We start from the raw sequence: 12,500 nt of genomic DNA on the forward strand, positions 1-12,500 counted from the left end.
TAGACTCAATCATTTCAGACAGCACATAAAAAATCATTTCAAAGGCTAGAGACAAACTGTAGTTTAAATGATAAAAATAGACATTTACACGAGACTGGTTAGCTTAGCATAAAGACAAGAAACAGCCGCAAAGAGCTAGCCTAACTCATTTATCTGCATTGGCTAATCCCCCACATGGAGGGCAACGGTACAGCTAACACTTTTTAAGGAAAGAAAAATGCTTTAAAAAAAAAAAGTTATGAAGAAACTGAAAAGTTAGCATAGCTTAGCATAAATACAAGTAAAATGAGGCAGTGGCTAGCCCAACTCTGTGCGTATCTTTAACCCAACCAAAGTTTTTACGTTATGTGCTAACAACATGCTAAACAAAAATACTTCCAGAAGAGAGGGGGGCTCACTTTGTTGGAGGTTAACAGACTTCACAACACAACCATTAGCATAGCTTAGCATCAATACTAGAAACGGGGGAAGTGGCAAGCCTAGCTCCGTTTTGATTAATCGATCAGGGAGGCAACAAAGGTAGACACAAGACCAGTTAGCCTAGCTTAGCATAAGGACTGGAGATGTTAAGAGTTCTCTTTTTGAGGTTCAGGAATTTAAATGACGGAGTAATCCCTCACAGTTCTCTCGTCTTTGGCCTCCGGTTCTTTCTGTTTGGTCTCCTTCTCCGAGTCTCTGACCAGCTGCTTGAGGAAGCCGCCCGGCAGAGCGGACAGAGGAGGCGGAGGGTCGGCTGCGGCCACTGGCGTTTTCTCCTCCTTTATCTGCGGTGTGACCGATGGAAGACAGAAGGTTTCAAACAGACACAAAACAACAAGTCGTGTCTGATCTGGACTTTCAGGAAAAACGGTTCATGAAGGTTTCTGCCATTTCATGCAAACGTTCTCGAGTTACATTAAACATGCCGGTTAGTTTTTATGCAAATGAACCGCTGTATGGATGAGGAAAAGGTTGAATACTTCTTTATGCATGTACCTGCACACCTTCCCCTGAAGTAAGGATGACGTCTCTCAGATTTACATTTAAAGACTGTAAAGACATTTTTTCCTCCGTCGGTCTCGTCACTTTGAGGGTCGGTTGAGCCAGATGAACTCACTACAGTTTTTCCAGCGCACCTTTAAGTCCATGGATGGTCAATGAATCTGTTTATACTTGGTTTTGAAACGCAGCTTTGACGTTAGATCTTAAGTAGGGTGACCATACGTCTCGATTTGACTGGGCTCGTCCTGTTTCAAGCTCTGTGTCCCACAAATATCTAAAGCACTACGGTAATATGTCCCAGTTTTCAACAGTCCCTGTCCCCGTTTTCACCAACCAAAACAAGACACCATGCTTCCAACACTGATCTGTCTATATGTCAATCAATGTCGGCTGCTGTTTTAACCAATAGAAATCAATCTTGGCGTTGCAGCTGTTGCTTAGCTAGCCTTTAGCCTGTTAGCTTTTCATGCTTAGCTTAGCTGCTGCGTAACGACAGGTAGTCGAGCTGTCATACTGAACAGGAAGTCAGCGTTTTCCAAAGAGCTGCAGGAGACTTACAGCTTCCTTTAAAAAGTAACAGCCAATGAATATGCTGCGTTTTTGCACACACTGTAAAGTGTCCGTTTTCAGTCGCCCACGGTGGAAAATCCTGCCGCCGCCAACAACCAACTTAAAGAAGCTGCTCAGGTGGAAACCATTACTGACCACCTTGTGTGACCAGAGCAGGTCACCGATCTGTACGTCGACACATTCGAGTTTTTGGTCAAATTAAAGTGTCCCAATTTGGAGAATTGAATTTTGTATGTAATTTTGTTTGAGTGAAAGTGAAGCGTATCTTGTAAAGGCTACACAGTGAAATGTAAGCGCTGTGTTTGTGGAATAATACTTTACCCAATGGGAGAATGTCATGATTTATTTTGAAGTATTTTAAATGGACACAAACATCGGCTCCTGCTGGTTTCAAACCTCAGATATGTGTGACGGGTTGTGTCTTTAAAAAGCTCTAACTCGTACTCCAAACATGCAGGATGACAAACGAACACATGACAGCAGCAGGAAGACTCTCAGTGATGAATCAGAGTCCACTCACTGTGTAATCAATACACACACACACACACACACACACACACACACACACACACACACACACACACACACACACACACACACACACACACACACACACACACACACACACACACACACACACACACACACACACACACACACACACACACACACACACACACACACACACACGCATTAAGGATTATTTCATGCAGCGTCTCTGCACCTTCTTCTCCCACAGTTTTAAGCGTGACGACAGCGCCATGTTGGTTCAGACGGGTGATGGGGGGGGGGGTGGATCAGGGGTTCAGGGGTGTGTGTGGGGGGGAGGTCACACAGAGGTCAGCCAGGTGTGATGTCAGAGTGGTGGTGTGTGTGCGCAGAGAAACACAACCTGACAGACAGAGAAAAGGAAAACGTGAAGCTTCAGACGTGAAAATGATGAAAAAGTGTCAGATCTGATTTAAAACTTCAACAGAAGACAGAAAAAAGTCACTTTTTATTCAAATCACATCAGCTGATTCAGTCCTCCATCACTGAGCGGTCCTCTGTCTCTGAATCGTCTTCACACTTCAGGAGTTTTTTGGTTTTCAGTGACATCGATCATTCTCGTCTGAGTCTTTTCTTTTTATCAGCCGACATGACAGATACATGTCAGAAAAGCTCGACTTAAAGGTGACTTCCTGGATTTAAAGAGCATGACCCTCACTTTAAACATCATGGAGACTAACAGGTACAAAACGCTCCTAAATCTCTTCAGTGGATTATTAATTTGTAAAAGCTTTCAAACGAGCCGTAACCCGGGGGACAAACGTGTGTCCACGAGATATCGTCTCATATCTGCCATAAAGTCAGCCGATCCTGATGTCACTGGATATCGGCGGATATTATCGGCTGGACGGTTAATCGGTCGGGCTCTAAATTAAAATAAATCCTCTTCCTCTGTAACCAAAATCAAATTCCAATTAAAAAAAAACTTGATTTGTCCCTGGGGGGCAATTCAAAGGCACACAGAGCAGTAAATGAACAACAGTGCAGGTAGAGGAAACATTGTAACCTAAATATAAAGTGTCTATTTAAATACAACTTAAACTTAACTTAAAATACAAAATATAAAAAGAGTAGATATAAGTGGACAGTGATCGGACTAACAGATGTAAACAGAGCTATGTGCTAATGATAAGTTAATAAGGTGAATAATGGAACAACAGAACTAATATAAACAATATAACTGTAAAGGTAAAAATGAGATAAATAAAGTGATCGTAGTGATGGATAAGAACAACAGGAATAAAGTATGAATACTGATATAAAATGGATAGAATAAAGTGATGTAGTGCAGAGGCTGTTAAAGATCTCTCTCTGCAGGGATCCTTTCAGTAATGTTGACAAACACTCAGAGCAACAACCGGAGCCTGTCAGGGACAAAAACAGCAGCTTTGATTGGCCAGACGTTAATTGAGCTCATTTGTTCAGCAGCCAAACAATGTTGGAAGGAAATGCGGATGATTTAGGGATCTTTAGAGTCGATAACGTCCACGATACATCAGAGGAACCGTTCTCTGAAACACGGTGACTGTCAGAAATGAAAACTTATATTAAAAGTTTAAAATGGTGTTTTCACACATTCACAAAACTCCTGAAATCATTAGGATTGTTCCTGTCGGCCCCCGACAAAACCGAGAGAACGAGAAGTAGAATGCATCGCAGAAAGGGGGACGTTTAAATCCTGGGACCCGCTGCGATCGTCCAGAAGGCCGTCAGCGTCAGACTCTTTAAACACATTGTCGCCTGTTCTTTTTCTGTCATGTCCTACTTTTTGAGCCCCCCCTCACCCTCCTCATCCTGTCTGTCAGGGAGAGGAGCCCGATGTGAGGACCAAGAGTGAACAAATAACTCAGGAAGATTTAAAGAGCAGTCAGACGGAAATGTTCTAGTAAGTTTCAGGAGTGAATGTGTGAAAAATGTTTCAGTATCCACATCGTCCAAGAACTTTTTGGACGCAACAGAGTGTGAAACGATGGTGACACTTTGGCCGCCATGTGTCGTTCCACTTGTTCACAATATCAACAAACAAACTGGAGGTTCATAATGAAGACAAAGATGTTTCTTTACATGCACGGGGATCGCCGCCCCCCCAAACATTCCTGATTGATGTTTACATCTTTTTGTTTCTTCTTTTAGCAGACGATGAAGCGAGCGGCTCGTCTGCCTCAGGCTGGATATGAAACCTCATGACTCCACATTAAGCAACGAGCTGAGTCTGTCGCTGTAAACAAGTCGACGGTTAATTTCTATTGGATGAGGCCTTCAGCCAATCAGAACAAAGCCTTTCTTTAAAGATTTATTTTGGGGATTTTTGTGCTTTTAATGGAGAGATAGGACAGTGGATAGAGTCGGAGAGAGACATCAGGGAGAGAGAGAGTGGAAAGGAGCCACAGGTGGGATTTGAACCTGGACCGCCCGCTTGAAGGACTATAGCCTCCATACATGGGGTGTGCTCACTAACCACTGCACCACCAGCGCCCCAGAACAAACTCTTTCCAACACAAGTACACATGAACACAGCAGGTTTAGAGAATATGTTTCAGGAGTCAGGAGGCAGCGTTAGCCTCAGTAGCTCCTGAATGACTCAGAGTTCTGGTTTTAAACTTTAGATCCCACATGAGGGGGACGAGTTATGACCTCCGAGGAGCCACGAGGGACAAAAACAAAACCTCACGTTAAAGAAAATGAAGTGAAAACATTCAAAAACAACATTTAAAGTGAAGTACTCGAGTCATGTTCTGTGTGAATCAAATGTCCCTGAAGCACCGAGGCCCCCGTCGGGCCCTCAGCTCACATCACCTCGAGACAAAAACCACACAAAGTTCAGTTTCTCTGAAGAACACGAGAGAGCAACAAAGACGCAGAGCACACGGCTTCTTACCTGCAGGAACAGAGAAATATCCAGGAGGTTAACGTTAAGAGAGTCCGGCTGCCACACAAACACCACCACAGTCACACACACACACACACAGTGACTGCAGGAGAGTCAGAAATAGAGTGACACACACACACAGGGCGATAAGCAACACGGCCGGGCTGACAGACGAGGCCTCTATAAATATCTGCAGGGGGGGGGGATGTCGGGGGAGGACGGGGGACAAGACCCTGTTTGGAGAAGAAAGATTGAGACTGAATAACAAGAGGAAGAGGAGGAAGAGGAGGAAGAGGAGTCATACGATAGAAAGAATCTTTAATCGATGAGAAACATCTCAGATGAACAAAAAGTGTCAATGAGTCATCTTCTTAAAGGTGTTTGTATGCAGGGGGGGGGGGGAGTAATGGACGCCGGCTGTTCTGTCAGAGGTCACATGTGCACATGTGCACCGCATCAGCTGTCCACTTTGATTGACAGCTCCAACTGGGGGCGAGGTGAGGAGGAGGGGGAGGAGCCTGCTGGTTTCCATGAGGAAGAGGAGAGAAAAAATAAAAACCTGCAGCAACAACAACCGGGACAAACACACCAAGTTTCCAAACACACACCTCCCCCTATGTACGGAAGAGGAATAGAGCCACTGATTAAAAAAATGTTTGTTCTGACTTTTTTCTTTTTTTTTATTCTGACTGTTTTTTTTTTTATTCTGACTCTTTTTTTTCAGAGCCAGAATTCTGAGGAAAAAGTCAGAACCAAACATTTTTTTTTTTCAGTTTCCCTAATCCTCTTCTGTATTTATGGAAAGTGACTTCAGAGATTTCACTTTAAGGTTTTTTGTGACGCTGAACATCTCCGGTTTGACACGTACATAAAAATACAATTCAAACAAAGTTATTTTGGACGGAAGCCCAAAGAGGACATGCAGTCAAACATTTTATTCTCTCAGGTTTCCCCTGATGACGAATTTGTTTTCTTGAGATCTTTACACAAAAGTTACCTGAGGTCACGTTTAGTTTCTGTCCATGTGTTTGAGTAATTTTGTCACTTCCTGTTTTATTTTGTATTTACTCGTTGCCTCTGTCTTTCAGACTCCTCGTGTTTTCCTGCCTTGTGTTCACATTTAACCCCATGAAGAAGAAAAGTCAGAATCGTTGCTTCACTTTTTATCCTCTTACCTCTGGACTTACAGGCGGAGCTCGGTGGGTGTAAACTCTGGACGTCACATCAGGATGTTGCTGGAGGTGAAATGTTTGAAGTGTTCATCATCTGCACGCAGGAGAAACATCTGGAATATTCCAGCTGTGAGCTCGTTTAGATTCATTTGCTTTCTCGGGGTCATCATTTGCATTAAAGCACCACGTATGGAAGCCAGAGAAAAGAATAAACATCCCACACAGTAAACAGAAAATGTGGTGTCATGTAATAACTGTAAAACATTTGTAATAAAGACCAGGACTCCTGAACCTCCTGACACCCGGACCTGGAAATCAAGACATCGTACCTTATACTAAAGACTTCAAGGAATCTTTATAAATCAAGTCTTTTGTTGTGAAGTCTCCTGGAAGTCAATTTGTTGGATGTGGACATCACAACAGGAAACTGCTGCATCTTTGAATGTCTCATTTCACTTTAACCAACTCTCAGACAGCTCAGCTTACCTTATGACATCACACATTGACCTTATGACATCACACATTGACCTTATGACATCACACATTGACCTCATGACATCACACATTGACCTCATGACATCACACATTGACCTCATGACATCACGCATTGACCTCATGACATCACGCATTGACCTCATGAATCACGCATTGACCTCATGATGTCACATATTGACCTCATGACATCACACATTGACCTCATGACATCACGCATTGACCTCATGAATCACACATTGACCTCATGAATCACACATTGACCTCATGACATCACGCATTGACCTCATGACATCACCCATCGACCTCATGACATCACGCATTGACCTCATGACATCACGCATTGACCTCATGACATCACACATTGACCTTATGACATCACATATTGACCTCATGAATCACATATTGACCTCATGACATCACATATTGACCTCATGAATCACATATTGACCTCATGACATCACGCATTGACCTCATGACATCACATATTGACCTCATGACATCACACATTGACCTTTGTCACCATTTGATTTGAGATGTTTGACGATCCCTAACCACTTCCTGTTTATGGGCTTAACTTCCTGTCCTAACCTTCCTAACTTTATTTCAAAATAAAAGCATACAGCAAGAAAAGTACTCTTAGCTTCAGAGTACAAACCTTCAAAATAAAAGCCCAACAATTTTTATTTTTTTAAATGTGAACACTTTCATCGTTTGACCTCCCTGATTAAAATACTTCAAACATTTTCTCTCTTGTGATCGTGAACCTTTAAACCCAGAGGTCACAGAGAAAGGTCAAAGGTCAGCTGGTGTTGGAGTGAAATTAAAGCAGCAGCGACACGAGGCGACACGGAAAAAGGATTTTTATTCATGAACTGTTTTTACAAGCAGTCCAACACGCAACGTCCTACCTGTGTGAAAACCAAAGGAAACAAAGAAATCCTTGAAATAAAATAAATTTAATCATAATCATGGAATAATATCATCAATTATATATCAGTATTCTCAGAACCTTAATGGCAATAATAACCCAAAGCCAGTAGTATCTGTGTTTGTCTGTGGCGTACGAAAACTAAACAAAGATGGCGTAAACCGGAGGAAGTTCTACGGCGAGCTCTCAGCTGAGGGCTCGCGCACGCACGCCGAGGGGAGGCGGAGCCAGAGAGAGCGCTCCCCTCGCACGCAATAAATATGAAAAGAGCAAAGAGTCCTGTATTCAAACAAAAATAATCATCTGGAACTCGCAGGTACGATATCTAAAGTCTTTATGTGCAAAGATTTGAGCTGAAGTCGTCACCACAAACAATTAAAGTCACATCGACCCCCCCGCCCCCCCCCTCCCCCCCCCGACACCACGCCTCCTCCTCACCGTTACATCTTTAAATAAACCTAGAGCATCTGGTCATTTCATATACACATATATTTTATATATACTTTGATTTTTTTCCTATATGCCATCCTTTTTTTAATTGTCTCGTGAAAATATGTGTGAGAAAAAAAAGAAAAAGAAAATAAATGAAAGAGTTCAACGCGCGACCGCACAGAATGAAGCACACGTACGCTCACACACGCTCACATGACATACGCACAGTGAGAAAGGAAAGAGAGAGAGTAGAGCCGGGTGGCAGGTGTGTGTCTCCGTGTCCCCACACACACACACACACACACACACACACACACACACACACACACACACACACACACACACACACACACACACACACACACACACACACACACACACACACACACACACACACACACACACACACACACACACACACACACACACACACACACACACACACACACACACACACACCTCTTCTTCGGTTTGGTCACAGTTTTGTACCCTTCAAAAAGACGCCGTGACTCCCAACACAAAGTCCGTGTTAGAAATCAAGTCAGCGGGGTCGAAAAGAGTCCAGAGAAAAGGAGGCTTCCCATTGGTTCCTCTCCATCAGCAACAGTTATTTGGCACATTGAACAACTAGTTAAGTAACACATCGGGCTAAAAAAAAAAGGTGCAACAACGTAAACAAAAAATAATAAAAACCATTTTGGTTTACAAAAATAAAAAGACACGTCGAGAGGCGACGATCACTTCTCCCCCCTGACCGGTTTTTAAAAGGCTACAAAGAAAAATCATCATCATCATCATCATCTTCATCCATCACCCTTAATTCATCCCCTTGTTCCCCGGCAGATCACACGTCACAGCTCCAGAAATGCGTGGACATCACAGACGAGGACACATTACTGCATGAGAAAGAAAAACCCTGAAAAAGTATCAAACCAGAGACTCCCCCCCCCTCCTCTAGCTCCTCCCCCTCCTCTAGCTCCTCCCCCTCCTCCTCTGCTGCTGCGTTTCTCAGTTCGGTCATCGAGTTTTGAATAAAGCGTTACATTAAGAAAAGGTTTCCCCTCCTCTGAGCTGCGTCACATTACAGGAAATAAAAAAGAGATCAAATCGGAGCTAGACGTCGAGGGAAACTCTCAGCTGCACCTCACCTCGCGGACGTCCTGATTGGCCGATTTAAAAGCGTTTCAGTAAACTCTGTTTATGTTTGATTTTTGCACCGAGCTAGCTGCTGCACACTCGTCCTCCCTGCAGCTTCAGTTTTGGGTCTCAAACCTGCAGAAGATCAGATATTGATCTCTGATTTAAGAAAAGGTTACCACGGCAACACACGTCAACTCTTTACTGTCGATTGCAAACTTTTGATTTGTAAACGTGTTTTTAATTTTTAATCTACAGCTGAAGGTCGCCGGCAAGAGGAGAGACGTTTCTCTGCGTGGATTTTTTTCAGGGAGCACTGCAGGATTCTGCTTTGGCGTTCTACGAGGAGCGACACTTAAACGCCGAGCTGCGGGCGGCGTTCAATTCAAGAACAGGAAATGACTTCTTGCCGACTTTTCTTGACGACCGTCGATCGATCATTTGAGGGATTTTTCACGCAGAGTTGGCGGACTGATTCACCGGCTGCAGCTTCTTCAGGGTGATTTGAGGCTTCTTTTTATCGAGTCGTCCGATTAAAAACGCTTTCAGAATAAAATCATTTCAAACTGAAACGTCGGCGTTTGTTGCAGCTCCGCCGTGCGTTTTGAGGGTGCAACATTCATGTTTTTTTTCCTGAAAGCTCGTCTCTACTCTCACTACTTCCTGCTTCAACTTGCATCAGAGAGTTTTCAGCAGGCTCTCCTGGTGCATTCTGGGAAATGCAGTCTAACTCTGCCTGTACAGAACTACAAAAGAAAAACATTTAAATAACATCCAAACGCCTCAAACCTCCGAGAGACGACCTTATGAAGTGTTTGTGTTGGATTTGTTTTTCTCCCTGCACACCACCAGCAGCCGACTGACGGTCTAAGAACACGATGAAGGTCGATTTGTGAGCGAGCGGGACGCAGAAATGTCCAAAAAAGCTGCGAGGCGACGACACAGACATTCGTACGAGCAGAGAGCGATACATTTGGCCCCTAAAGAAATCCTGACACAGTCCAAGTGAGGTAACGCAGCGCTGCGAGGGATTGAAAGCTGTATGACTCCGCCCCCTCAGACCCACAAACAGAGAATCCCCGATAATGCAAACACGTGGGACTAGAACACTGGAGATGCACAGAGAAAGGGTTTCTTATTTACACTCAGCCCCCCCCCCCCCGTCTCTGAAAGGTATACCAGTCTTCATGGTTACCATAGCAACCGGCTGCTGTTTCCCACCAGCCAATGGAATCCCAGTCTCTATGGTAACTGGCTGTGTGAGAGCCAATGAGAGCAGGTCTGTGGCTTCTTGTAGTTCCTGTTTGTCTGCATTGGAATGATCAAACCCCCCCCAAACCCCCCCCTCCCTCCGACAACAACCGTATCTGCCACCGAGCGGGTCCTCTGGGCGCTCCAGGTGACTCAAGTAAATATCCAAGTTGGCACTTTATGCACTTCAGTAACGGAGGGAAGGGGGGTGAGGAGAGGGAGGGGGGGGTGAGGAGAGCGAGTCAAGCAGCCTCTTCTTCTTTTGTTTCCCCCCTCCACCCGCTGATTCCTGATGTCATCGCCTCGGAGACACCAGACGATCAAATGTTTCGCCCCACGAGTCTCTCAGGCTCATGTGTGAGGCGGAGGTCCAAGTATGGGGGAGGGGGTGGGGGGGGGGGAGGGAGGGGAGGGGGGACAGAGAGACACAGGGACGTCACATTCATGCAGAGGTTTCTTCACATGCTGAGTCCTCCCAGAATGTTTCTCGTCTTCCTCTCCGTAAACTGGCGAGGTCCCATGGCGAAAAAAAAACAAAAAAAAAAACTAGATGATTGGTCATCATGTCGATTTGTGTGTGTGTGTGTGTGTGTGTGTGTGTGTGTGTGTGTGTGTGTAAGAGGCTGGTGGTCACACTGCGAGGCGTTGTGGGCGGGGCTTGGGAAGGTGTCAAACGCCCTGCAGCTGATTCAGGAGGCGGGGGGGCTGGGGTGCAGTGTGTGTGTGTGTGTGTGTGTGTGTGTATTTGTACATATATAAGTGTGTGTGTGTGTGTGTGTGTGTGTGTGTGTGTATTCACAGGCCGTTGCTGTTGCGGTGTGTGAGGGGAGGTTTGGAGAGCTCCACCACTGCGGCGCGGCCCTTCCCGATGACTTTGGGGGCGCGGCGCAGCAGCTTCTGAGCTTCTGTGAACGCCTCGGTCAGCTCCTTCTTCCACTGCACGAACTCCGGGTCGCTCTGCGTGTAAACAACAAAAGAATAAACAAGATCAGCTGTTTGTGTTTATCTCACGTTTAAAGAGTCGGGGGCCTGGAGCCCCGCGAGCGTACCTCGCACTGCAGCACAAACTGCTTCCCTCCTTTGATGCGCAGCAGGATGCACTTCTTGTCTTTAATCTGCGTTTCCTCCACCGTCACGATCTGCTCCATCGTCAGCAGGTTTTGCTGGAAGACAAACGAGGAAAAGAAAATGAGCAGAGAAGAGAAAATACTGTTTGAGGCCGAGCGGATCGACTCGAGTCAGTGCAGAGGGGCACGCATGAGACCGGCCTCTGAGAGACGGCGTCGACTTCTTATTATTAAACATCAGTCATGTGCATCTGAAGGAATTATGTCACTAAACATCTGGCTGTAACAACACTATGAAACCTGAGTTATTCTCCTGAAACTGGGCTGAGGATGATAAACTCGGATTCATTTAGAGCTCTGCAGCGAGGAGGATCTCACAGCACATAAGTGTTCGATATCACGCTGCATCGTGCAGCATCGCACACTCGCTGTCCACACCGCATCCGTTACATATTTACTAATCTTGCTTTTATTTTGAAGGTGGAGCTTTTATTTTGAAGGTGGACAAACTGAAGTGTGGTGCTTTTATTTTGAAGGTGAACAAACTGAAGAGTGATGCTTTTACTTTGAAGGTGGACAAAATTCAGTGTGGTGCTTTTATTTTGAAGGTGGACAAAATTCAGTGTGGTGCTTTTATTTTGAAGGTGGACAAACTGAAGTGTGGTGCTTTTATTTTCAAGGTGGACAAACTGAAGAGTGGTGCTTTTATTTTGAAGGTGGACAAACTGAAGTGTGGTGCTTTTATTTTCAAGGTGGACAAACTGAAGTGTGGTGCTTTTATTTTGAAGGTGGACAAACTGAAGAGTGGTGCTTTTATTTTGAAGGTGGACAAACTGAAGAGTGGTGCTTTTATTTTCAAGGTGGACAAACTGAAGCGTGGTGCTTTTATTTTGAAGGTGGACAAACTGAAGAGTGATGCTTTTATTTTGAAGGTGGACAAAATTCAGTGTGGTGCTTTTATTTTGAAGGTGGACAAAATTCAGTGTGGTGCTTTTATTTTGAAAGTGGACAAAATGAAGTGTGGTGCTTTTATGTTGAAGGTGGACAAA

The 12,500-nt window shown here is 44.6% G+C and overlaps 2 protein-coding genes and 1 long non-coding RNA gene across 5 annotated transcripts in view; all 3 read right to left on the minus strand.

The window, feature by feature from the left end:
* The window catches only part of LOC132992071 (unconventional myosin-XVIIIb-like), a 44,779-nt gene extending 39,644 nt beyond the window's left edge, over positions 1-5,135 (minus strand). For all 3 annotated transcript variants that reach the window (XM_061061186.1, XM_061061187.1, XM_061061185.1), the window contains exons 1-3: positions 4,979-5,135; positions 2,276-2,443; positions 621-764 (exon numbers count right to left, since the gene is read on the minus strand). In XM_061061186.1, coding sequence (XP_060917169.1) covers positions 621-764; positions 2,276-2,314 — 183 coding nt within the window. In that variant the 5' untranslated portion in view covers positions 2,315-2,443; positions 4,979-5,135. The remainder of the gene's footprint in view (positions 1-620; positions 765-2,275; positions 2,444-4,978) is intronic.
* A 1,370-nt stretch (positions 5,136-6,505) lies between these two features.
* LOC132992153 (uncharacterized) lies at positions 6,506-7,322 on the minus strand. The gene is made up of 4 exons (XR_009676305.1): positions 7,085-7,322; positions 6,898-7,002; positions 6,837-6,857; positions 6,506-6,774 (listed from the first exon to the last, which is right to left on the minus strand). It is a non-coding gene; the product is annotated as an uncharacterized LOC132992153 (long non-coding RNA).
* A 1,969-nt stretch (positions 7,323-9,291) lies between these two features.
* Positions 9,292-12,500, minus strand: part of grk3 (G protein-coupled receptor kinase 3) — a 66,365-nt gene continuing 63,156 nt past the window's right edge. The window contains exons 17-18 of the mRNA XM_061062024.1: positions 11,434-11,547; positions 9,292-11,341 (exon numbers count right to left, since the gene is read on the minus strand). Of these exons, the coding sequence (XP_060918007.1) occupies positions 11,180-11,341; positions 11,434-11,547 (276 nt within the window). The 3' untranslated portion in view covers positions 9,292-11,179. The remainder of the gene's footprint in view (positions 11,342-11,433; positions 11,548-12,500) is intronic.

The sequence above is a fragment of the Labrus mixtus genome, chromosome 17 (genome assembly GCF_963584025.1).
Source record: "Labrus mixtus chromosome 17, fLabMix1.1, whole genome shotgun sequence".
In the NCBI taxonomy this organism is placed as follows: domain Eukaryota; kingdom Metazoa; phylum Chordata; class Actinopteri; order Labriformes; family Labridae; genus Labrus; species Labrus mixtus.